Raw genomic sequence first — 23,912 nt, 5'->3', positions numbered from 1 at the left:
GGGCAATCCCAATGGCATGGCAGTAAATGCCAGCCAGAGACACCCGATTTACTAGGCGGTGTGCACCAACCTACCGCTTTCGAATACAGCCAAATCAACGGCAGAAAGATATGCTTGTCTAGTACTACGGAGTATTTCAAGTAGACATGGCTCAACGAACCATATCAGTTCAGCGGCTTCGTGCGTGCTCAAACTACATCTGCACTACCTCTGTCAAATCTGTTGCCTAATATCACTCGGGAGTCCATCCACTAGTCCAGCCCCGGGCATTTTTTGCAACTGTAGTCAAGATGCATATATTTCCCGGATCCAGGTCAGCAAACCTCACCTCTTCCCCCACTCACAACCGACCTTGCCCCCTCACACCTGATTAGAGCTTGCAAGAACTCTCCAACATCTTGTGCACCATTTAATGCCACCGCTGTCTCTTCCTTTGCATTTTCCCCACCAATGCGAAACCACGGCACACCGTGAATCCCCTCACTCCTCGCCCTCCCCGCCATCTCCTCTATCTCCCCCACCCCCTGCCCTGTTTCCAACCAGCTTCGAACCCTTCCTTCATCCAATCCAACCCCCATCATCACTATCTCTTCCACAATCTTCACCAGTGTCTCCACATCTGTAATATCCCGCTCCTCCTCAAAATGCGCCCGAAATAAACCCTCCACAACAGCCGTCGTATAATCCGTACCCTCCTCCACATCATATCTCTCACACAACAAGATTACCTGGTGTGCACGAAGGGTACTCCCAATTCGACCTCCAAATCGAAACTGAATTCCGTCCAGTATCCCTAATCGTTGCAGGTGGGCTTGCGAGGTGGCCACTTTCTCGGGGCCAAGTTTCTGGGTCCTGCGGTCTGGATGGGAGGTTAATAATTTATCAGAGTCGATGAAGAGATTGATGTGTCCTACCAAGGTATGATATACTCTGCATTGGGGCATCATGGTCGAGAATGTAAGGTTTCCAGGTGATGCGGATATCATCGTGGCTGCCTCCGGGGTAAGTTCGTTGATAGAGGTGGATGGCTTTGGTAAGACGGCGGTAACCGATATAGCACTAGTTTGGGGGTGATTAGGATAGGGATAGATGAGGCGACGGGGACGACGTACCCATGGACACACGGGGTCCGAGGTGATGGCGATGGAGATGAGGGTCATAGTAGTGTTAGGTTGAAGGAGCGAAGCTGGTGGATGTGATCTGGCATTGGGGAAGGGGGGACTGTGGTTTAAATAAAGAATCAGGACTCTTCAGGAGATACATGTCCGAAAAGTGGAGATCGCGTCTGGTATAGATAGAGAGAACCAACTGGAGATGGAAGTATCATTTCTGGCTCGTCCTGTATGCTCCCTGCAGTCTGACTGGCATGTCCGAAATATTCGGGGTGGGGATCCGATTCGGGGACGAGCTGGTGTGGCGCAGTGACAGAAATTCCATACAAATGTCACCCAGATAATCCAGGTATCGGCGGGGAGCGAGTGGTGCGGTGGTAGGTCTAGCAAAGGAGTCCAAGAGATAGGGGTTTCCTTTGTTCTTCTGTCAGGCAAATCTTCATGAATGAGAACACCCGTTGAGGAGCTGGTACCTGGTTGTGTACCTTCATTCTTCTCGACCAATATACACCGCGACATGCATCTAACCGATCCCCAGACCTAAGACCTTCTTTAGGAAAGATGGGAGCCATGCGCTGGGCCACCAAAAGTACCACAACCTGGACTGAAATCAGTGGGGTGGGTAGGGGGGGATTGAACTGAGAGACGGGAAACAAGCGGAAAGCAGGAATGCCAGTGTAAAAGGTGATGCTTGGATGCATTGAAAGGCGATCGGCGCTAAAGAGCCAAAGTCTCGCTGGTCCCTCCATCATCAATCTGGCGTCCGAGTAAATGAAATATACGATGCTAAGTGCAACAGTACTAAGGTGTTCGCAGTCTTCTCAGTAGAGCGGATGGTCTCCCCGCTGATTGGAGAAGGACCCGACGGGTCTAAAATGGCGTCTTCCCCAGCCTGGCGTGGCCTCTTCGGTGCCATCCTGTCCCACTTTACCATCCAAATATTTGTCTTTTCATCATCATGAACCCTGACTCTCGCCGGACCGCATGCGATCGATGCAGAGGACAGAAGCTGCGGTGTGTGCGACCGTCCGCAGCCAGGGTCCCAAGTCCCTGCGAGCGCTGTCTCAAGGCGGGAGCCGAGTGTACCACAGTCTTCTCCGACCCCCAGCGTCAGCGGCAGGATGCCAGTCAGTCACAGCACCTAAGTACGCATAGAGGCGTGAATAGTTCCCGAATCTACGAATCCATCTCCGCCCCATGCGGTCTCCCCGAGTCAGTCCTGGCGAAGAGGAAGGTGTCGCAATTGTCTCCTGTGATTGAGGGTCGGAACGGGGAGAACATCAGGCACCCAGGCTACGAGCAGCCCGCCAAATCCATGAGTGAGATCGACTTTCCAAGATGCTGGAACGCATTGAGAGACTTTTGGGAGTCTCATTAGTTTCGTCCGCATTACCCGGATCTCCGGATGGGAATGGAGATATCAATCTGGGACCTCCAACCCAACGCGATGAAGGCATTCTGGACCGTACATCTGCGTCAGCGTTGTTAGAGCTAATGCTCAAACAGAATGATTTGGACTATTTCAAGGAGGTCGACGGAGGGGCTGCATCGGTGAAGCAGACTCTGCATGATATGAAGGAAATATTGAAGCGTATAGCATAAGTTGAGATGGGTGATTTGATTCGACTTATTTGGCAGCACCTTCGCGGATAGTCATGCTTCACCGTCGACGGAGCAGTTGGCCCCTGTTCCCCCCAAGTAAGAAACTGTTCATGGCGGCTCGCCTTTTGCATAGACTCCTAACTTGACTATCGCGAGAAACTCTTGTAACGGTTCGTCGTCAGGAATGCCTTGCATGACCTGTCTCCCGAGATTAAGAAAGACGGCTATTTCTTACTAAGACACAACCCACCGCAGACATCATACAGTCGACTTATTCATGCCGGATCTGCGAGGATTCAATAACTCCTGGGACATTAACTTCGTCAGGCTGTCAAGCTGCGGGAGTGGGCAGATCCATCGGTTAATTTGTCAGGGCGGGGTACGCATGGACCCTAGCCTACAGCCCGAGACAGTGTCTCTGCAGAGGGGAAGATCAGCAGACGTACTCTTCTGCAATGACCTCATTTCTCTTGCAATTATCCGATCTCCGTTCCTGGTCCAGTTATGAACAAACTCAATCTATCTCTTCAATCCAACAGATAAGCGCATGCATGTGACGCACCATGAACAGCCGTTCACACGGAGACTACCGTATCCATAGGCGGATAATTTCCCCCGCATCATCGTCCAACCACCCCTCCAGTCGGTTATATTGCGACGCGTGTTCCTCAGCCCACACGATGCTTGTGCCCCTTTTCCCCGCCTGAAGAACCGGATCATCCGGGGCGGTCCACGAATCGCGACCAACAGCAGCGGAATTGGCTTTTCGTGAGCATTCTCATTGGCGATGAGGCCAGGAACCAACCCTGATCATGCGGTCATTGACAGGGGTCGGAAATATGCTACATGCAGACCTACAATAAGAGGAGCAGGGAAAGCATATAAGAGTACCTGCAGGACCCCCTCCCCAGACCCTCTGCTCAGGATCGCAACACAGTGAACAACATGCAGTTCCGTAGCGGAATCGGGCTCCTCGCCCTCACCTTCCCCTCCCTCATTGGGGCCATATCTTCCTCCCCCCTCTCTACTTCCGGGCGATGGATCGTCGACTCCGACGGAAACAACGTTACCTATGCGGGTGCGAACTGGCCCGGGGCTGAAGTGGCCATGTTACCTGAGGGTCTGCAGTACCAATCCATCGAGTATATCGTCGGCAAGTTGAAGGATTTGGGGATGAATGTTATCCGACTTACGTTTGCGATTGAGATGATTGATGATATCTATGAGAATGGGGCAGATGTGCCTATCAAGACGTCGTTGATTAATGCCTTGGGGGAGACCAATGGAACGAAGATCTATGAGGATATTGTTGCCAATAATCCGCAGTTTGGAGAGAATACCACTCGGTTGGAGGTGGGTTGTCCATGCTAACTTAGTGGCATGGTGCTAAGGGAGGTATAGGTCTACGACGCAGTCGCTACCGAATGCTACAACCAAGGTATCTACGTGCACCTGGACAACCACGTCTCCAAAGCATCATGGTGCTGTTCGACTACCGATGGCAATGCCTGGTTCGGAGATACCTACTTTAACGTTTCGAACTGGCATCGCGGATGGAGATATATGGCTGAGCATGTATGTATCCCTTTGCACTTCCCCCAAACCTATCTCACTCATCAAACAGGTAAAATCTCTCCCCGCGGTAAAAAGTATCGGGATGCGCAACGAACTGCGCAGTCCCGACGACGACACCACCCTCGCCGACACCAGCTACAACTGGGATAATTGGTACACCAACATGGTCGAGAACGCGAACCAAGTGCACGAGGTGAATTCCGACCTGCTCCTCTTCTTCTCGGGCTTGGACTACGACACCACGCTCTCCCCTATCCCCACCGCCTCGAACCTGGGTAACTCGACATATTTTAAAAAGAGTGACTTTAGCTTTGCGGATAAAATCGTGCTCGAGCTCCACAATTACGATTCCTCGGCTACCAGCTGCAGCAGTCTTTCTTCCAGTTTACTCACGGATGGATTCGACGCCCTGGAGACCGACGACTCGAGCATAGTGAATGTTCTGCCGGTGGTCATGACGGAATTTGGATACGAGCAGGATGATACTACCTATACGGAGGTATATGCGAGCTGTTTGAGGGAGTGGCTGCCTAGTGAGCATGCCGGATGGATGATTTGGGTGCTGTCGGGGAGTTATTACATCCGCCAGGGGATTCAAGATTATGATGAGACATGGGGTACGTCCTTCTTCCATACTGTTCTTGAAGTGAGTGTGTGATAACTGACGATAATAACTAGGGTTGTTGGATCACACATGGTCTGACTGGCGCTCAACCGAGGCGATCGAGAACGGGATCATCCCAATGGTAGAGGCGAGTCTGGGATGATTGCAACCAAATCACATAGCTTTCTTCATCCATCAACGATAGCGATAGTGCTAGCACAGTAATAGCAATCTCCACAACCCTGCTCCCCCACCCAAACAACACTAAGTAACCCTCACCACCAAACCCCCGCCGCAAACCCCTTAACCAACACAAAATAGACCGTAACAAAAGCCGCCATCACCAGAGGCCCAACCACCAGATCCCAAATATCCATATTGATGATCGCATCCCGTAATATTTTCCATACGCTTGCTAATTCTTGTACTCGGTGGTTTATTTTCTCCTCGCAGCGATCGCAGTGCTCGTGGGCAAAGGAGAGGGTTGCTTTGAGGGCTTCTTCGGATATTTTGGGCTGTTGGGTGGGGAGGATGGTTTCGGTATGTTGGTGTTGTTGTTGTGTCTGTTGTTGTTGCAGGGTCTGTTGTTGCAGGGTCTGTTGCTGGTGTTGTTGTTAGTCATGGTGGGGTGTGGTTGGGGCATGGGTATCTTGTAGGGGAGCGGGTGACTTGCCTTTGTCACGAGCCTTTCGTGGGAACTTGGTTTAGTGTACTGGGGTAGAGACATATTGTCTTGATGAGAAGGAGTGTCTGGAGGGATTATGGGGATGAGGAGGTGGGGTTGTTTGAGGTTGTTGGTGAGGTCGATGGAAAGAGCTCGTTGGATGATTGTGAGAGTAGTGGATTTCCGTTTCTGGGGATTTCAAAAAGATATCCGGTGATTATGAGAAATTTAAGGATGTGAGAGATCAACTGAAACAATAGCTCAGGTTGTAGTGTGAGAAGATGAAGAATTAAGTCAAATTTCTCGCTTTTTAAACAACCCAGTAACGTGATGACATGTTTTCTGCATCATGGTGTTCATCATGACGAGACATCAATTATTCTAAGACCATTGTGCGTACCAGCTGCGTTCTCGTTTAGGATTGTAGTCGGTGTGAGGTCATCCCATATAGGGGTTACTTCATGGATTGGGACATAGTCTTTGAATCCGGTCACCTCGCTTAGGAGCCTGTCAGGCCGAAAAACAATTTCCTATATTCATCGCACCCAAGTAATGTCTCCGAGCCTTCTATTGTCGAACCCACTTCTATTTTCTTCAGGTGGTCTCACAAAGACTGTTCATAAGTTTACAAGTCTTGTAAAACGATTCATGAATGACCTTACTGGATGCTCACAAAGAGAGTTTGGTATAGACTCATATTGATGCATATGGCCACTCAGATCCGACATCTGGCGGGAGAGAAGCAGGCACACTTGTGCGAACCTCAGGCATCCAAGGGCCCAGGGATGAAGCTCCTGTGAGGCATAAAGCGTACCTTTCATAAAGCAATCCTACAAAAATGATGTAGCCATGGATGGACGCCAATATAGTATTAGTCCGACTGATGTAGCTATAGTGCTTCTCTAAGAGTACGTTGCATTCTATCTCTTTTTACCCCTCCCAAGCCATTAACTACCTTAATCGAGCCAAGTAATCTCCCAATACCAGTACATCTGCCTACGGAGTAAACAAGTACGGTCATCCAACATGTTGCTGGGTCGCATTGAATCAGGGGTCCTCGTCCATCGTTTCTGGTACCAGCCCAATCCTAGGATTGACATGCCCTGGCTTAGAGCATGAGGCCTTGAGCGTTCCTGGGATACTGCCATTATGACTCTGTTTCTACATCATTATTCTCATCGGTTTAAAAATTTGAGTGAGGCATGGTCTACCATTCAAGTGATTTTGTTAGTGCTACGGCAATGAACAAAGTTAAGCCGTTTTATTGGCTTTTTTGAAGAGGTATTAGGGTCTGATTTCATACGCTACAATCTATATGATCTATTCAACTAGAACATTCCAGAGAACAAGCACTCGGCCATTGCGTCCGCTAAGGCAAAATCAATACCTTCATAATATGGATGAAAGTGACTACAACTGAAACAGGTTCGTAGTGTTGTTGGAGAATACTATATATTTCCAGTATCCACCTTTTCCAGAACAGAGCGTCCCAATCCAAATTCGCCCGGAGACTGGTGGCTAGTTTTGATCAATGTCTCACATAACTGCATAAGTTTGTCTCAGCTCAACATAAATGAATGTTATAATCCAGAGCTAGCATTCAGCACAATAGTATGATATTATGCAAAATGCACTGCTGAGGGATATGTTTCGGCGACAGACATCTCCGAAAGAGCCGACTAGCCTATTTCAGGCTAGTGTCCGAGCGGTCGGGAATCGGGATGTCGGGAGCGATTTATGCCGATTCCGATGAATACAGTCGGAAGTGGAAGTCAGGACCTCCGAGGGATGGAATTCGGAAATGAGCGATGTGGGACTGAAGACCAAAGGCTTGGTGTGGCTGGTCTAGATTTGAGGGATTTCGAGTCGCTTTGTAGGTCAAAGAAAACTACGTCATTTACGTGAGGAAGCATATACTGGTTGGTATCAGAGAGGATTGATCGTATATATTCTATATGTCGTTAAATCGCATGCCTGGCGTCACACACCCCACCTATCGAGAACGCAGATGTGGAAACAAGCTGAGGTACATGATTAGTCCAATACCAGTGCCATGCTTCCTGTCCAGGTCATCTCCATGGGAGAAGCCGTGCAAGGTCATCGTAGGGACAATACGCAGTCACGGTCACTCGACTAGTCTATTATTATAGCTATACTGGACGGTATTCGATGCCTTCACGGTCATCGTCTTGGGGCAAGCCCCGGAGGTTTCCGGTCGTCGGAATGGGTTTCTCCAGCCGCAACACCCACAACAGCATGTCCTCCAAAGGCAGCAGAACCATCCAGATCCGGTTGCAGAAGAAAGAAAAGGTGACGGAGAAGGTAGCAACGGTGGCATCGAGCCAGTAATGGTTGGCGGTGGCGACGATCACACACAGGACCAGCAGTGGATAGATGAAGCCGAGGATGAAAAAGATAATGTCCTTCACGGTTGTGCGGGTGGTGCGCTTTCCGAAAAGGCGGTGTAGGATACCGGAGTGGTAGAAGAATGTGCTGCCGATGCAGAAAGCGTAGGTAAAGTGCAAGCTGGGCATGGCAGCGAGCTGGTTCACCATTTTCCCTCCCACCCAGACACTCTCGGCGTGCTCCTGACGCACAGTGTCGTGGAAGCCGTAAGACTCGGGCAGTAGACGTGGAGGCATCAGAGGCCAGAAACAGAAGATGATGAATGCCATGAAGTTACCAAGGGTCATGGTGCGGCGGACAATGGCGAAGGTTTCAAAGTCAGGAGCGGAGAAGTACCACCAGGACAGGAAGCTAGGAACAGTTAGCTGGAAATCCATCACACGCACGGTATCACTCACGCGACTGTTCCTGGGATGTGGACAAGGGAATAGATGCGGTTAAAGAAGGTCATCCATCCCGGGTGACCGTTGACAAAGAAAGCCTGGAGGTCGGCCTCCTCGATCGGGAAGAAGATGCTGAAAAACGAATGGTGTTCAAAGTTCAAAACTCCAATGGCATGGTCCTGGGCGAGCTGGACGACGTCACTTCCGGCGGGAGAGAGCGATTGCGCGATGGCCTTTGTGCACGAATAGAACAAGTAGTTCATGACCCAGTAAAACATCTCGACCAAGAAGGGGAATTTCTGCAGAATCCGACTGTGGAAATGGCGAGCGAAACGAGACGAGTTCGGTGTCTGGATGGTGTACCACAGACACTTGCGGCTCTTCGGGGGATATGGGTTGGCATTGGGTTGACTCCGGGGCTGGTCATCGCTCTCTCTCTCCGAGTATGGGTCGTAGGGATCAGCCTCCTCGTCCTTCACATACAACGGGTGTGATGCCCCGAGGTCCCGGTTATTGTTCTTGCCGAAGATGCTGAAATCTCTGCGACGGTTGAAATATAAGGAACTGAGCATGATGCTCACAACTATCTGAAGCGAAAGTCAGAAAAACGGCCGACAGCTATGTCGCACGGGCGATATCAAAAGAGACCACTCACGATCGGCTCAGCCCATGAGTGGGAAGCGAACTGGGGCTTCCCCAGATCGACGGAGGAGTTGTTGTTAGTCGACGCCATGGCTGACGTGCGATGACGGGACGACGGGACGGTGCTTTATATAGGATCGCAGATCGGGAGCTACCAGGACGAACGAGCTAGCATGGGAGGGCGATGTAGGGTCAAGCGAGGGGTATAAGCAGCTCCGTCGGTGTCGCGTGTCTGCCCCTATCCGATAGATTCCAGGGTGGAAATCTAGATGCTGGAATGCGATAATAAAATAATAAATCGAAGAAATGCCGAAAGATAAGCTGAAGCTCCGAAACACCGATGCCGAATGCTGGCTAATGCTGCGATGAAACGGTATGTACAAGGGAGTGCGCACGGCAGGCGGGATTCATGGGCGTTTGACTACCGGCGGAATGAAACTGGAGGAGGGAGAGAAAATCCAGGAGCAAGGAGAAAGCAAAGGAATAGGGGGTGGGGATGTGAAAAAGAAAACAGCAGCAGCAGGAGGAGAAGCAGAACGGCGCCGAAAAGACGTCGTCAGCCCAGCGCGGAGGAAGAAGAAATGAATGGGGGAGCCAAACCGGCTGGTGGCCGTGGAAACTGCGACTAGCACCAACTGGGGCCGCGGCCACACCTCAGGCAAGGCAGAATGCCGCTTGCCCCCATCCGGTCAAGACCAGCCCCCAGAGGAGCCTCGGATTGGTCGGAGCCCCTGGTCACGGCCGTTAGTGCATCCCGTGACTGGCCTCCCGATACGCGCTGGCCGTCTTGGGCACCGCCTCCACCTCAGCCCCTCTCCGATCTACGAATACGAGGCGTCTGCATCTCTGCCTTTCTCAGTGTGCCCTCACGCGACAGATCGACCACCGCCACTTTAGGTATCGGACACGGATACGTCCGGGCATAGGTCTGTGGTTGTGAGGCCGCAGCGATGAAACGCCAATGTCACACCCGCATGCTTTTGTTACGACACCGTGACAGTGAGAAGGGCTACATCCGCAACTCCGCCAAAAGGGGTCCAAAGGGGCACTCTATTACAGACATATTGAAAGTCACTCTGTCGCCTCAATAATAGTCAGATGTGATGTGGATCAGATATGAGATAACCCACATAATGCCAAGCAAATCTTGCCTGGGGAGATGATGAGGTAAGCTCGGTGACCCTTGTCCATTTCATAGTAGGGTCTTGAAGGAAGACACACTCGTTTATTCGTATCAACGATTTGACCATTCCAACTGATTCCGATCTGTTATAGATCAAAGCGCCACGAGCCTGCCAGCTTGCATCCCTTGGAAAAGCCGGAATTCTCCTGACTCCCGATCAGGAAGAGCATGCGAGGCTAGGCCAAACCCTGTCAAACACACGCTAGCCGTATACAGGATGGAGCGATCTTTTAATACCCCATTGCTTGTCTGGAAATCCCTGATCAGTAATCGCTCATCCGTGGTTGACGACGTGGCACGCCTGGTGGGTCAGCCATTGCCTTCCCTTGGCACGAACTCAAGGGATGAGGACAAAGGGTTGGACCTTTACAGCTGCCAGAGAACACATTAGCATGAAATCCCCACCGATGTATGGGCTATGGGCTCCATGGACGGGAACATCAGGGTCGATAGTACGGCCCTGCTTGGCACACCCTGTTGATCATCTCAAGTAGCAGATCCGCGGAATTGAGAGGGCATCACGTGATGTTTCCGAGTCTCGCTCCGCTTACACATTTCGATAGTGTGCCTCTGATTGGCTTTATCACTGGGAATTTGATGACATCTCCACACGGAGAATTTCCGACACTATTTACGACTCAACCAATAGTGCCGGACTAGTTGGCACAACAGTTGATGATTTATGCTTATTCTGCCACAGTAGTACCAAAAGTTGGATAATTATGCTAGATGCAAGCGCGACCGATTGGTGAGGCTCAGCCAGCATACTGTATGGCTGTGCTTGTGGCTGTGACATGCTTCCATCTTGACTGTGGAACAGGGATCGTGTCAGCCCGTGCATCCCGGCTGACTTGACAGGATTATGCTTGTTGCTAGCTACTTCAGGCAACCGACACCCAGATTGCTCATCACGTAGGCCCGCCTGTGAATCTCGTCAGCATGGAATATGTCTTTTCCGCAGGCAGAAGCGCTACGGCGTGCGATAAGATCCGCGATAGACAATCTGGCTGGCTGAAAATGATAATCCCACCGTCGGATTATGGCTTGATTGCGACAGACTATAACGCCCTAGGCTAAGATTTTAGGTGAAAATTTAGTATTAGCTTCATACGCACTCTACTACAAAGCCTCGGGATGATGTGCGGAGAACCGGTCGCGAGAGCTATAGCTTAAATGCTGTTACCTCCACGAGGATACAAACAACGTCAACCCCGCACAGGACACTTCCAATTCAACCACCATTCGGATCCAGCTAACCTAAAGGGTATGGAGATTCTTCTATCGGGGACAATGAATGACCAGAAAACAACTGTCAGTGGAGAGATAGATCGACAAAGGCGAGACTTCTTAGCACCTAGCCACCTGCCAAACCTCCAGATCATTGACAGACTTGTTTTGTATGCGCAGAGGAATATATAATCACAATCACCGCATTCCACATGCCTTCTTTGACTCACTCATTACTTTGTGAAGAAGTATGAAGCCAGCGGCTAACACCACCTCAAACGAAAGAATAAGCTATACTAGCGGGCCACGATGCAGCCCGACGGGCCGAGCGCATCGGCGAAGAAGCCGAAAGGTGATCATGTCGGCCAGGGCTTCCGACAGTTTGATAACGATCTCAGCAACTATAGCCAGATAACGATACTGAAGATACCCCGCATTTAGAATGCCTTAAGCTATGAATGTTCGCAGCAAGTGCTAGCAGATATAAATCAATTCCTACATTCAAAATGGCCTCAAGCGCCGGGGAGACCTTCACGCCGGTATATACATCAACGGGATGGAGAGATAATGTAAAGGATCTTGTGGCAGGGGCGGTGGGCGGAGCTGCTCAAGTGGTGATCGGTAGGTTCATCGCTCCTATCTGAGAATTAATTCTAAGTATTGGTCTCTGTATCTAGGACAGCCGTTTGGTATGTATCACAATCTAGATACATATGAGCAGATCTTCTAAGGGTGCTTGATATCAGACCTCGTCAAAGTCCGCCTTCAAACGCAAGGAGGCAGTGCACTCTCCTTAACCCGACAAATCTGGCAAAGAGAAGGCCCATTGGCATTTTACAAGGTCCACCACCACCGCACTGTACCTCCAACACACCATCAATACTAACCGTCACCCAGGGCTCACTCCTCCCCCTGCTAGGCGTCGGAGCATGCGTGAGTAACCCCCAACCCTCCTTAACCATCGACAAAGATCCTAACCCCCGCAGGTCAGCATCCAATTCAGCGCCTTCCACTTCTTCCAACACCAACTCACATCCCCCAACCATCGAACCCGCCCCACCCTCCCCCAAACCTACCTCTCCGGCGCCCTCGCCGGCCTAACCAACAGCATCCTCTCCGGCCCCATCGAACACATCCGCATCCGCCTCCAAACCCAGCCCACCACCCCAACCCCCCTCTACACCGGCCCCTTGCACTGCGCCCAAACCCTCCTCCGCAAAGGCGGCCTCCCCGCCCTCTACCGCGGGCAAACCGCCACCCTCCTCCGCGAAGGCCACGGCATCGGAGTCTGGTTCGCCACCTACGAGTACTCTCTCTCCCTGGCCGCGAAGAAACAATCCCTGACGCGCGAGTCGCTGCCGAATTGGCAGATCGCGCTGTGTGGCGCCCTCGCGGGCGAGATGTTATGGTTGTTGAGTCATCCGATTGATGTCGTGAAGAGTCGGATGCAGAGTGATGGGATTGGAAAGGAGCAGAGGTATAGGTCGTTTCGGGAGGCGTGGGGGGTTGCGGTGAGGGGTGGGAGAGGAGGGGTTTGGGGGGGGTTGGGCACGGCGTTGTTGAGGGCGGGGCCGGTTTCGGCGGGGACGTTTGTTGTGTGAGTTCTCTTTCTTCCCCCCTCTGTTATATTCTTGGGGGTGTGGTGGGTTGGTTTCTGATATATTCTGTAGGGTTGAGATGGTGAGGAAGGTACTTGGGTAGGTTGTCGTGTGGAGGGGGATTGATACTGAGGCCATGAGTCGAGACCGAAGCACGCCTGGATTGAGGTACCCGACGTAGGGAAATATCAGGTTGAACAAATGAGAGAGTATTAGGAATTGAATACTGGTATAATAAAGGAAGCCACGAATACTAGTGACTTACTGGGTAACTATACGATAAGTCATGGCATTGGATCTAGTTAATTGTGTTGTCTGCATTACAATCCTCACCTACAGACGTGGGTTTCTACTACGAAATATGGGAGTTAAGATATAAAATGTTCTCGCTTCCTATCCATGCTCCAAAGAGTGAAAGCTTGCATTACCTAGTATCACACCTAGTACTATCAATTGGCCTAATAGAGTATAATCAATCTTACGTGACCGGTTTGACCATATGTTCAAAAGAATAGTTCTAGCAGAAAGTATGAGTTGAGGCTTTTAAGGCATGGGTACAATAAGCGGTCCTCCAACAAACCCATCTCCTTCCCAAGAACCAAGCTAATAACCCTTCAAACACTCCGCAATCGACCGAGCCACATACTCTACATTTGTCTCATTGAGGCCTGCAATAGATACGCGGGAGTTTCCTGCCATGTAAATATGATATTCCTCTACTGGGATATTAGCGCCTCACATCATCCCTACTACTTTTTGGAACAGAATAGCTAACTTACCCTTGAGTTTCAAAACCACATCCGGTTCAAGGCCCAAGAACCCAAACATCCCAGATTGCCGGACAAGATGGTCCCAGTTTCCGGGGGCGCCTACACCACACCACATTAACCAAGAGCCAGAGAAACAAGGGGATAATCTCACCATAATCATTCAAAGAATTATACAACGCCACCCGCATCGCCCTTATCCTCCCACTCATCGTCTCCAGATCCTTATACCAAAGATCCTTCAACTCCCGACTGGAAAGTATCGTAGCCGCAATCTTCGCCCCATAAGCCGGCGGATTCGAGACTTCCGAACGTTGAAGCATTTCAAGAGTTGATTGAGCATTCACCGCTGTTTCTTTGCTGCGGGTAACGAGGAAAAGACATCCCGTTCGCTCACCTATACCCATTAGCCAAAACCCACAAACCTAACCTCATCTAAGAACAAAGGGGGTGAGGGGAGGGGTACCATAAAGTCCCATATTCTTCGCAAACGACAAACAAACCGCAACCTCCAACCCCAACTCGCCGACAAAATACCGAATCGCAAAGGCATCATCGTCCACATTTCCCGAATTGAAACCTAGATACGCTGCATCGAATAGCGGGAATAAACCCCTTTCTTTGATGATCTGGCCGAGCTGTATCCATTGCTGTTTAGTTGGATCGCAGCCGGTCGGGTTATGTGCGCAGGCGTGCAGGATGACTACGGAGCCGGGGGTGGCGGTTTTCAGAGCGGAGATGTAGCTTTCGATGTTGAGGTCTTTGTGGGAGGAATCGTAGTAGGTGAATGATTCGCAGGGGAAGCCGAGAGAGGAGAAGACTTGGTGGTGGTTGGACCAGGTGGGACTGGGGATGTAGATTTTTGGGGGTGGGGAGTGGCAGCTGCGGAGGAGGAGGCCGGCTGTGTGCAGGGAGCCGGTGCCGGAGAGGGCTTGGCAGGTTGATAGCTTTGATGCGATGGTGTGAGATGGATGGGGTGTTGTAGAGGGGGTATTGGTGGGGGTACGTACTCTGGATTGCACCTTTTCATAAAGGTCTGGTCCTAAGGCCATGAGAGTGGCATTGTCACGGAAGGATTGGAGTCCTAAGATGGGGAGATACTCGTGATTAAGACCCTGGGTGAGAAGTATCTCGCGACTCTTTTGGACGGATGGGAGGACCCATGGTTGGCCGTTTTCGTCGCGGTAGGTTCCCTGACCGAGATTTACTTTGTTAGGCGATGTGTCGGTGTTGTATTCTGCGGTGAGGGCGAAGATAGCATCCGGAGGGATGTATGTGGCCGAGTCGAAGAAGGAGGGGGGTGCTTCGGTTTGTGTGACGGTCGTGGTGTGAGTTGTCATTTTGTGCAGATGAGGTTTACTTTTTCGAGATGAATAGGTGGGAGGGATTGTGTTGATTGATAGTGAGGTAGCATTGTGTGACAGTAATCCCATTTAAGCATCGCAGATTGGATATCTCGGTGACCACCACCGAATGTCGGCTCTGTTGTCCGAACACTTCCCGCTGGGATAGATTAGCCCTATGGAGTGTTCCGAGCGATAAGGTAAGCCATTGTAGCAAGCTTGTAAGATAGTCAGCTTATCTCGGGGTTATCGCGGGTGGTGAGGTGGTCGTGCGGGGAATGAGGGGTTAACTTCGAGCTGAGGGGAACGCTGCACTCAATATCTCCTACTCATAGGAGCTTGAATGGACAAAATTACCTCAACGCTTTCCGGGATAAAATGCGGGGTGCGTGGCCAGTAGTAAGCTAGTGCTTAACCGATCTCACTTCACGCTAGATATGTTGATGTCCCGTGGACGAGGACAGCAGGGATCTCGGAACCTTACAGCTCATGGGACGGTTGGCCAGGATTGTCGAAGTTTGCACCGTAGGAGAAATCTCCATCAATCACAATTTTATTATCATCGCCATGAATGAGCATTCGTTAGGCACTGGGTATGAAGTAGGTACATGTACGGAGTAGGTGACACTAATTTATCAGACCCTATATATAGTAACCCTGCCATGCACCCCACGCACTATCTCTAGTGACGAATAAGACCATCTTCTAGTGATGCATAGTAGTACACCAACTAACAGTACGGAGTACTATCTATTCATTGTCATCCTTACCCTTCCACCACAGCCATGCAACGGCAATGAGCCCCTTAAACAACACCGCCGTCCACAGCGCGCCCGGCAAACCAAGCTCGCTCTTTGCCCACACGCCTCCCAGCACCGTTCCCAGCAACAACCCCAAAACTGCCCCCGCCCGTCTCCACTCATCTGCGTCCTTGACCACACTGGCAGACAAAAGAGCCGGGTTCGAAAATAAATCACAGTAGATACTGGTCAGCACGACACTAGTCAAGCTACTAAACTTCAACACCCGGCTCGTCACAGCCTGTCCGCTACTCTGGAACGCGACCAGCGCCAACGGAACGGCAATTTTCCACGACAAGGGGTCGTTTTTTCCAGTCTGCTGCACAGTGACAATGCTGGCGGCGATGGCGACACAGATCATCTGCAGCGTGAAAGAGAGCACGAGAGCGGATCGTTGTCGAGGGGTGCGGAAGAGGCGGTGAAACAACGCGAAGCAAAAGGAACCCATGCAGAAACTGCCGATCGAGATGAGGGATTTGAGCCAGCGTTGAGTGTCGTCCAGCCCGGCCAGACCCAACCCCAAGTACACCGTATTGCCGGTCTGCATGCTCACAAATGACCCCCAGATGAAGACGGCCGAGCTGTCCAGCAGACCTGTAATCACATAACAGAAAACGAGGAGAAGGTCGGCCCTGTGGGGGTCGATTTCCGTGCGGAGATGGTGCCGCAGTCGACCCAGGGAAGAGGCTTTCGATCCGTGTCTGGGCCCCAGGAGGGGGTCGCTCTCCTGAGCGGGAAATTGCTGGTAGTGTGTGTTGTCGCTCGCCATGGTTGTGGTTGGACCGTGGTGACGGGGGAGAGGAGATGGTCTGTGTGGTGGCTGGGATCGAGATCGGCTGGGGCAAGGAAACGGGCTAGGCAGCAGTTATCCTGGCAATCACTGTAATATCAGACGAGGCAAACTGCGACGAGTAACAGGACTTATAATTTGGCCACGGATGGGACGGCAGAGGAGATGAAAAGGGAGGGATTTGGAGATGGTGGAGAAGGCCTTGGGCCCCCAACCGCGCGCCGCCCATCGCCGCGTGACGTCGGCGGAGAGCTTCTAATGACGTGGATGCCGCGGCCCTGTAGGGCTGAACGCTCCACCAATGCTTTCCCCTTCTCCAAACAAGCATACCAAGCTTTGCCCGGCTTTATTTCGCGCAGACGGGTCCACCGTCTCGCCTGTTTTCTCGACCTCGGGTTGACATCACTGGCTGGTCGGAACAGTCGGATGGGGAAAAATCCCTCGAGAACAAGGAAACCTTGTCCCCGCCCCAGCCAGTGGATATAAGTAGCCTCCTTTCCATGGCTGAGGGAAAGGACTGTCCAGCTCTAAACCCATCGCAACCATGCAGCTACCCCTGTCCTCTCGTCAGCTCCTGCTGACCTTTGCGACCGTGGCCACCCTCGTCGGCCCCGGTCAAGGAGGTCCAGTGCCTAATGATGCCTACCAGCAATTGCTGCGCATTCCTGCCTCTTCTCCTTCATATTTCTTTCAAGATAAACCATTTACACCTGACCACCGCGACCCTTATGATCATAAGGTCGATTCGATCGGGGAAGGCCATGAGCCCTTGCCTTGGCGCATGGGCGATGGAGCCACCGTGATGGGGCCACGCAATAAGGACCGTGAGCGCCAGAACCCTGACATGGTACGCCCTCCCAGTACCGACCATGGCAACATGGCCAACATGCGATGGAGCTTTGCCGACTCCCATGTCCGCATTGAGGTGAGTGCATTGTTCATCGTACAGAGCTAGAAGATGTAGTGTAATAACTGACACCCACTGCAGGAAGGTGGTTGGACACGCCAGACTACAGTGCGTGAGCTACCAACCAGCAAGGAGCTTGCAGGTGTCAACATGCGTCTAGACGAGGGGGTTATCCGGGAGTTACACTGGCACCGGGAAGCGGAGTGGGCGTATGTGCTGGCTGGGCACGTGCGAGTGACTGGCCTGGACCTCGAGGGCGGCAGCTTCATCGACGACCTGGAAGAGGGCGATCTGTGGTACTTTCCCTCGGGCCATCCGCATTCCCTCCAGGGTCTTGGTCCCAACGGTACCGAGTTTCTGCTCATCTTCGACGATGGTGGCTTTTCCGAGGAGTCGACGTTCCTCTTGACAGACTGGATGGGTACGTTCCCACTGTCTGAAATCCAAAGACAATAACTGACCATTGTACAGCACACACTCCCAAGTCGGTCCTGGCGGAAAACTTCCGTATGCGACCGCAGACCTTCAAAAACATCCCGACATCAGAGAAGTATATCTTCCAGGGCTCGGTTCCCGAGTCCATCGCCAAAGAGCTACCCCGCAACTTCAAGGCCTCCAAGCAACGTTTCACGCACAAGATGCTAGCGCAGGAGCCCGAGCACACGACTGGTGGTGACGTCCGCATCACCGACTCGTCCAACTTTCCCATCTCCAAGACTGTGGCAGCCGCTCATCTGACCATCCACCCCGGAGCCATCCGGGAGATGCACTGGCATCCCAATGCCGACGAGTGGTCCTACTTTAAGCGGGGTCGGGCGCGAGTGACCATCTTTGCTGCTGAAGGCACTGCTCGTACCTTTGACTATGTCGCGGGGGATGTCGGCATTGTGCCTCGGAATATGGGTCACTTCATCGAGAACCTCAGCGACGACGAGGAGGTCGAGGTGCTGGAGATCTTCCGGGCGGACCGGTTCCGCGACTTTTCTTTGTTCCAGTGGATGGGCGAGACACCGCAGCGGATGGTGGCGGAGCATGTCTTTGCGGATGATCCGGATGCGGCGCGAGAGTTTTTGAAGAGTGTCGAGGGGGCGCAGAAGGATCCTATTCGGAGTCCATCGGAGTGAAGACTGCGCGATATCGAATGTGGTTATCTTGAATGTGTTACTGAGCGCGCACCACGAACACTGGACGTGTCCTCATGGACGCCGAGGATCTCAAAAAGACTACGATAATTAATCTCTGGTGCAATGTGAATTGACTTGCCATTTTCTTCCTATGAAGCATCCAAACGGGGCCCGGATATCCAGATTAGTGTAACCGATATCGACGTCATGTGTCGATCAGGCCGTTGTTATCAGGCTATGGCCATCGCGGATCGTTGCTCGTGGTTGGACAGCCGCGTGTTAGTAGTGGTCCTCAAAAATCGGAACAAAAATCTTGACCAGAACAAACTCTCCTCTGCAGCCACGTAGCCACAGCCACATACCCTGTCACACCCCGATAGAATTCCGAAGCACCAACTGGACTGGCCTAAATGTGGCAGCCTGTTGAAGGAAATCCCTGCTGTTGCGACGGTCGGATGGCCCCGCCCACTAGCCGCAACCAGCAAGATTTCACGATTACGACGACTGCGAAGGCTTAGCCGGCCCGGGCGGGTCGGCGAGTCGCCAATGCCCCGCCCGATTGTTGATGCCTTCCACTTCCCCCACCGACGTCAGCCTTGCTGCGGATGCATTTTCGTTTGTTAAAACCTACTGCTGCTCCTACTTTGGCTTTGCAGAATCACTATTATTTCATCTATATACCCTCCCTAACTACATATACCGGAATACCCGCTACTTCCAATAACATCCTCTACCTCCCCGCATACCTTCCTGCAGATCCTCACAATGTCGCAACAACCACCGGCCAACACCGGCAGCTCCATGTGGGGAAAAACTAAAACCTACGGCAAAATGGGCTTCGACAAAGCCTGGGGTGCTCTCGATAAACTAGGCGGCCCTGTCAACCGACTTAGCAACAAACTCGGCTCCGAGGCCTTCTGGCCCATGACCCTCGATAAGGAAAGTGAGAAAGTCGCTCGTATCCTCCGCAGTTTCTGCAAGGATGGTGTGTACGTGGACGAGTCGGCCGCAGAGGCACCGCCGCCTGTCGACGCGAAGAACGGAGCGAAACCGAAGATCGATAAGCCCCGCGGAAAGCCGAAGGTGCTTAAGAAGATCCCCTCGGAGGTGATCAGACAGGCCAAGGGGTTGGTTATCTTTACGGCGATGAGAACAGGGTTGTGGTTCAGTGGTGCTGGTGGCAGTGGAATCCTGATCTCGAGGATCCCAGAGACTGGAGAGTGGAGTGCTCCGTCGGGGATTTTGCTGCATACCGCTGGTCTGGGCTTCTTGGTGGGCGCGGATATCTATGACTGTGTGATGGTGATCAATACCTACGAGGCACTGGAAGCCTTTACAAAGATCCGAGTCACGCTGGGTAGCGAGGTCACTGTCGCTGCGGGCCCGATTGGCATGGGAGGCGTGTTGGAGTCAGAGGTACACAAGCGGAGAGCCCCGATCTGGTCCTACGTCAAGAGTCGGGGATTTTATGCGGGTGTGCAGATCGACGGAACAATCGTCATTGAGCGGACAGATGAGAACGAGAGGTTCTATGGTCGAAAGATCCCTGCCAAGGAGATTCTGGCAGGCCAGGCGCGTTCTGACAACCCGTCCGTGCGGATGTTGACGCACACGATTCATTCCGCGCAGGGAGATGCGAACTTCGATCAGACGCCTGCTGGTGTTCAGATTCCTACGGGTCCGACCCCTAGCGACTATGCGCCCGAGGACCTTCAGCATACTCCCATGGTGCAGACTGGAGCGGCCCCGCCTCAAACGCAATATCAACAGCCTCATCAATATCCTCCTGGTCCAGGTGGTCAATATCAACAGTCTCAACAATACCCAGCTCCGGGTGGGCCGCCTCAACAATATAATGCCGGCCCCAGTGGTCAGTTTCCGCCGCCACAGCAATATCACCCGGGTACAGGTGCTCAGGACTCATACTATCGGCAGTGATTGAGTTGGATAACGGGATAGCATGATTTATTTTTCTTTCCGGTGATACCGCTTTGCAATGTACCTAGTTATAGAGTTTCCATGATAATCACGATTTATGACAATGCCTCCATTCACACTATTCCATTGCTTTGCAGATCCTCGTATTCTCTGCTGAGCTCGGATCTGCCAAGACAGGTAATTAGCTCCAATTGTCCCCTATTGGTGGTGGCTTACAAAATCAGGTGACATGCGTATCAGCACAGCCTCGCGCTCTCTGACCTCCACCGCGACTTTCTCTTCATCTTCGAACCCCTCTTGCGTCCCACAGTACCATGGCTGACAGCTCAACCACCGACCGGCCATATTATATCCTTGAAATATGAATCCCGAAAGGTGCACCCTCTTCTCTCCTGATCTGACTATATCTAAGTAGACGATAGGCTGAAAAGACATGCCCCATGCCAGTCACTCGATGAGAGCTGGAGAAAGCGACAACGCATTTCCCCGCCTGCCTCCCCCACGCTATCCCCTCGCTGCTACAACCCCTTTCAAGCACAACCGGCTGCGCTCTCTCAATGTCTACCTCGAAACAATCGCAAATCACTCTCTCATGATGACTACACAATCGGGTGGATCTGCGCTCTCGAGGTTGAGCTGGCAGCCGCAGAGGCAATGCTGGATGAAATACATCCGACCCTTCCTCGAGTTGGGAGCGATCCGAATGCGTACAACCTTGGGAGAATCGGGAGGCACAATATCGTTATCACCTGCTTGCCCACGGGAGGCATGGGAACAAACAGCGCTGCGACTGCGGCGGCTAACCTTCTTCGAAGCTTCCCGAAGGTACGGTTTGGGCTGATGGTTGGCATTGGTGGCGGTGTTCCTGGGGTACCTAGTGACGATCCAGAGGAGGATATCCGGTTAGGAGATATAGTGGTTAGCAAGCCTACGGACTCATTGGGTAAGTGTGCACACTTGAACGTGATGAGCATGGTCTGATCATGCAGGTGGTGTCATACAATATGACTTCGGCAAAGCCACCATGGAAAACGAGTTACAGCGCACCGGATGGCTCAATGCGCCTCCTCATGAACTCCGAACTGGCGTATTGAAGCTACAGGCACGACATCGCAGGGAAGGAAGTCTGACTTCTCACTTTCTTGCAGAGATGCTGGATCGATATCCGCGAATGGCGAAAGAGTTTCGTCACCAGGGTGCTGAGCAGGACAGGCTGTTTCATGCAGACTATGCTCACGAGGAGAATGAGAAAGAGTGCACCAGCTGTGACCCCACTCAGGCAGTAATGCGAAAGCAACGCGAGAACAATGATCCCGTTATCCATTACGGTCTGATAGGATCGGCAAATAGAGTAGTCAAAAGTGGTACTGTTCGAGAGAGACTACGCCAAGAGATGAAGATCCTTTGTGTAGAGATGGAAGCAGCCGGACTCATGAACAACTTCCCTTGTTTGGTGGTGCGAGGCATTGCCGACTACGCGGATACTCACAAGAACAAGCGCTGGCAGCCGTACGCCGCTGCAACGGCTGCAGCATATACGAAGGAGCTTCTTCAGGTGATTCCTGCGGTGGATGTTGAGTGCATGACTGAGGCTGCCAAATTACCAGGGATACGTTCGTACATCTCAGAGATAGACCGTCCATTTTCTAACCTTTCTAGTGCGCGAGGAATTCGATAATGTCAATGCTAAGCTTGACTCTCTAATACAAGGTATGTGCTTCTTGCATCTGTGTGATCATGCTAACACCGTCAAGTTGCGCGACGATCGAGGTGAGCTCACATTGTCCAGATGTCGAGGCACGATCAATAATGTCGCTCTAGTGACAATACAGACTTGGCGCAACAGTTTCGGACTGAATCAGTATCGCAGATGCAAAGGATGGAGGATAAACTCGAGCAGCTGGTCGATTATATGGAAGAAAGTCGCTCGGTACCCCCACCACTTAAGATCCTGTTTCGAAAGATACGAAGATCTGGCGACAGCCGGAAGGAATCACACAGGGGTGATATGGGGGATCCTGTGGCTGAAATTCATAACTGGCAGCATATAATAACGCCAGGCACCAAGATCATCATGGATATCACATTTAGGCGTGGGAAGACCTCCCAAAAGCATACCTGTCCTTGGTGCCATGCAGTGCACAGCGAGACAGTGCCACAAAATAAGCGGGTGACATGGTAAGCTGCCAGCTCAGATCTGCGGGGTGTTTCTAACAGGTGTCATAAAGCCACAATTGTCGGCTAGATTTCAACATTGAAGAGGCAAATCGTGTGGTTGAGCTGCCAGATGATGATAATCATACTATCCCAAAACGGAGCCGCGATGGGCAAAGTACTGTTTTTCAAGGTAGCAGGCAAGAAACAATTCCTGGAAAGAGCTATATTTATCAGGGTACTCCGTCGTTAGCTGGTTCATCCATCATGTCCACGCCTTCAAACGCCATCGCCCCGACCACAGACGCGGAGAGCCATGGCAGTTCAAATGCGATAGCATGTGACAATATACTAAGCGAGCTGTTCAAGGGCGTTGACATGACGTCCTTTAGCAACTTGATGGAATCATGCTTACACCATCCCCTTAGTCACACGGAACCAGCACCAGGCCCAGAATTGGCTTTCAACGTGCAAGCAACAAATAGATATGAAGCTGAGGATTGGCCACTAGGAGCCCCTGCAAGTGAATCAGAATCGACACATTCAGTTTCTACGACCGCCAATGCACTGACTAGTAATACACAGCTAGAAAATGCGTTTGCGTCCTTCAACCACAATTTCTTCGACGTTATTACCGATGACGTACTCAATAACATTCTGGCGGAGATGTCCTCATCGACAGCAGGTCCATGGTCTGAAGACCCCTTTACAGACACCGCTTCCTTGTCTGGCGCGAGTCTACCTTTGGATGAGAAACCAGTAACATACCCGGGAGAAGTTCCAAGTGATGTGTTAACAGAGAACGAGGTTCATCGAAGTACACAAATCAGGCGTGGAGGACCGACATGAGTACTACATACAATTGCTTAGATCTAAGAGAAAGCTATATAATGACATTTTCTCCATCGCTTACTACTGGCAATAACACGCAATGGGAATTAGATACGAGGTAATATCAAGTAAATCGATAGCCATGTCTAACGGCATTCATGACTGGTCTCCTTCAGAACCAAGATAACAGATCACGATAATGTACTTCTTCACTCGACCCAACATAGTAAGATATCTCCAGCTGACTTACAATCTACCAACT

At 51.6% G+C, this 23,912-nt stretch overlaps 10 protein-coding genes across 10 annotated transcripts; 6 read left to right on the top strand and 4 right to left on the bottom strand.

Annotated features, from left to right (window-relative positions):
* Nucleotides 1–238: 238 nt before the first annotated feature.
* On the bottom strand, nucleotides 239–1,333 carry BO80DRAFT_16655 (DsbA family oxidoreductase). The gene is made up of 4 exons (XM_025713911.1): nucleotides 1,310–1,333; nucleotides 1,113–1,221; nucleotides 915–1,059; nucleotides 239–859 (listed from the first exon to the last, which is right to left on the bottom strand). Exons 2-4 carry the CDS (start codon nucleotides 1,158–1,160, stop codon nucleotides 315–317), a joined length of 738 nt encoding a protein of 245 aa, XP_025577625.1. The 5' UTR covers nucleotides 1,161–1,221; nucleotides 1,310–1,333; the 3' UTR covers nucleotides 239–314.
* Nucleotides 1,334–2,247: 914 nt separating this feature from the next.
* BO80DRAFT_423225 (uncharacterized protein) lies at nucleotides 2,248–3,017 on the top strand (the record flags this gene model as incomplete). The annotated part of the gene is made up of 1 exon (XM_025719002.1): nucleotides 2,248–3,017. A coding segment is annotated over exon 1 (259 nt), but the record flags the coding sequence as incomplete, so codon positions are not given.
* Nucleotides 3,018–3,194: 177 nt separating this feature from the next.
* BO80DRAFT_463000 (cellulase family protein) lies at nucleotides 3,195–5,131 on the top strand. The gene is made up of 4 exons (XM_025722559.1): nucleotides 3,195–4,067; nucleotides 4,116–4,289; nucleotides 4,339–4,906; nucleotides 4,968–5,131. Exons 1-4 carry the CDS (start codon nucleotides 3,660–3,662, stop codon nucleotides 5,054–5,056), a joined length of 1,239 nt encoding a protein of 412 aa, XP_025577623.1. The 5' UTR covers nucleotides 3,195–3,659; the 3' UTR covers nucleotides 5,057–5,131.
* Nucleotides 5,132–7,476: 2,345 nt separating this feature from the next.
* On the bottom strand, nucleotides 7,477–9,549 carry BO80DRAFT_423223 (phosphatase PAP2 family protein). Its single transcript, XM_025719001.1, has 3 exons — nucleotides 9,002–9,549; nucleotides 8,362–8,933; nucleotides 7,477–8,314 (listed from the first exon to the last, which is right to left on the bottom strand). The coding sequence occupies exons 1-3, from the start codon at nucleotides 9,077–9,079 to the stop codon at nucleotides 7,708–7,710; spliced, it is 1,257 nt and encodes a 418-aa protein (XP_025577622.1). The 5' UTR covers nucleotides 9,080–9,549; the 3' UTR covers nucleotides 7,477–7,707.
* A 2,355-nt stretch (nucleotides 9,550–11,904) lies between these two features.
* Nucleotides 11,905–12,999, top strand: BO80DRAFT_442970 (mitochondrial carrier; the record flags this gene model as incomplete). The annotated part of the gene is made up of 5 exons (XM_025721307.1): nucleotides 11,905–12,019; nucleotides 12,076–12,087; nucleotides 12,145–12,239; nucleotides 12,296–12,331; nucleotides 12,385–12,999. 5 exons carry the CDS (start codon nucleotides 11,905–11,907, stop codon nucleotides 12,997–12,999), a joined length of 873 nt encoding a protein of 290 aa, XP_025577621.1.
* Nucleotides 13,000–13,599: 600 nt separating this feature from the next.
* On the bottom strand, nucleotides 13,600–15,193 carry BO80DRAFT_402301 (aromatic-amino-acid aminotransferase; the record flags this gene model as incomplete). Its single annotated transcript, XM_025717604.1, has 5 exons — nucleotides 14,774–15,193; nucleotides 14,230–14,710; nucleotides 13,918–14,160; nucleotides 13,776–13,865; nucleotides 13,600–13,712 (listed from the first exon to the last, which is right to left on the bottom strand). Exons 1-5 carry the CDS (start codon nucleotides 15,101–15,103, stop codon nucleotides 13,600–13,602), a joined length of 1,257 nt encoding a protein of 418 aa, XP_025577620.1. The 5' UTR covers nucleotides 15,104–15,193.
* A 238-nt stretch (nucleotides 15,194–15,431) lies between these two features.
* On the bottom strand, nucleotides 15,432–16,958 carry BO80DRAFT_16542 (YoaK family protein). The gene has a single exon (XM_025713905.1). It carries the CDS (start codon nucleotides 16,673–16,675, stop codon nucleotides 15,857–15,859), a length of 819 nt encoding a protein of 272 aa, XP_025577619.1. The 5' UTR covers nucleotides 16,676–16,958; the 3' UTR covers nucleotides 15,432–15,856.
* BO80DRAFT_423221 (oxalate decarboxylase OxdC) lies at nucleotides 16,853–19,095 on the top strand. The gene is made up of 3 exons (XM_025719000.1): nucleotides 16,853–17,621; nucleotides 17,685–18,024; nucleotides 18,075–19,095. The coding sequence occupies exons 1-3, from the start codon at nucleotides 17,241–17,243 to the stop codon at nucleotides 18,725–18,727; spliced, it is 1,374 nt and encodes a 457-aa protein (XP_025577618.1). The 5' UTR covers nucleotides 16,853–17,240; the 3' UTR covers nucleotides 18,728–19,095.
* A 306-nt stretch (nucleotides 19,096–19,401) lies between these two features.
* BO80DRAFT_402291 (DUF500 and UBA/TS-N domain protein) lies at nucleotides 19,402–20,665 on the top strand (the record flags this gene model as incomplete). Its single annotated transcript, XM_025717603.1, has 1 exon — nucleotides 19,402–20,665. Exon 1 carries the CDS (start codon nucleotides 19,493–19,495, stop codon nucleotides 20,663–20,665), a length of 1,173 nt encoding a protein of 390 aa, XP_025577617.1. The 5' UTR covers nucleotides 19,402–19,492.
* A 291-nt stretch (nucleotides 20,666–20,956) lies between these two features.
* On the top strand, nucleotides 20,957–23,727 carry BO80DRAFT_423220 (purine and uridine phosphorylase). The gene is made up of 7 exons (XM_025718999.1): nucleotides 20,957–21,040; nucleotides 21,088–21,608; nucleotides 21,655–22,278; nucleotides 22,325–22,375; nucleotides 22,420–22,435; nucleotides 22,487–22,843; nucleotides 22,894–23,727. Exons 1-7 carry the CDS (start codon nucleotides 21,027–21,029, stop codon nucleotides 23,666–23,668), a joined length of 2,358 nt encoding a protein of 785 aa, XP_025577616.1. The 5' UTR covers nucleotides 20,957–21,026; the 3' UTR covers nucleotides 23,669–23,727.
* The last annotated feature ends 185 nt before the right edge of the window (nucleotides 23,728–23,912 follow it).

Source organism: Aspergillus ibericus, assembly GCF_003184845.1.
Source record: "Aspergillus ibericus CBS 121593 unplaced genomic scaffold BO80scaffold_10, whole genome shotgun sequence".
Lineage (NCBI taxonomy): Eukaryota > Fungi > Ascomycota > Eurotiomycetes > Eurotiales > Aspergillaceae > Aspergillus > Aspergillus ibericus.
This window is presented reverse-complemented; position numbering and strand designations above follow the sequence as displayed.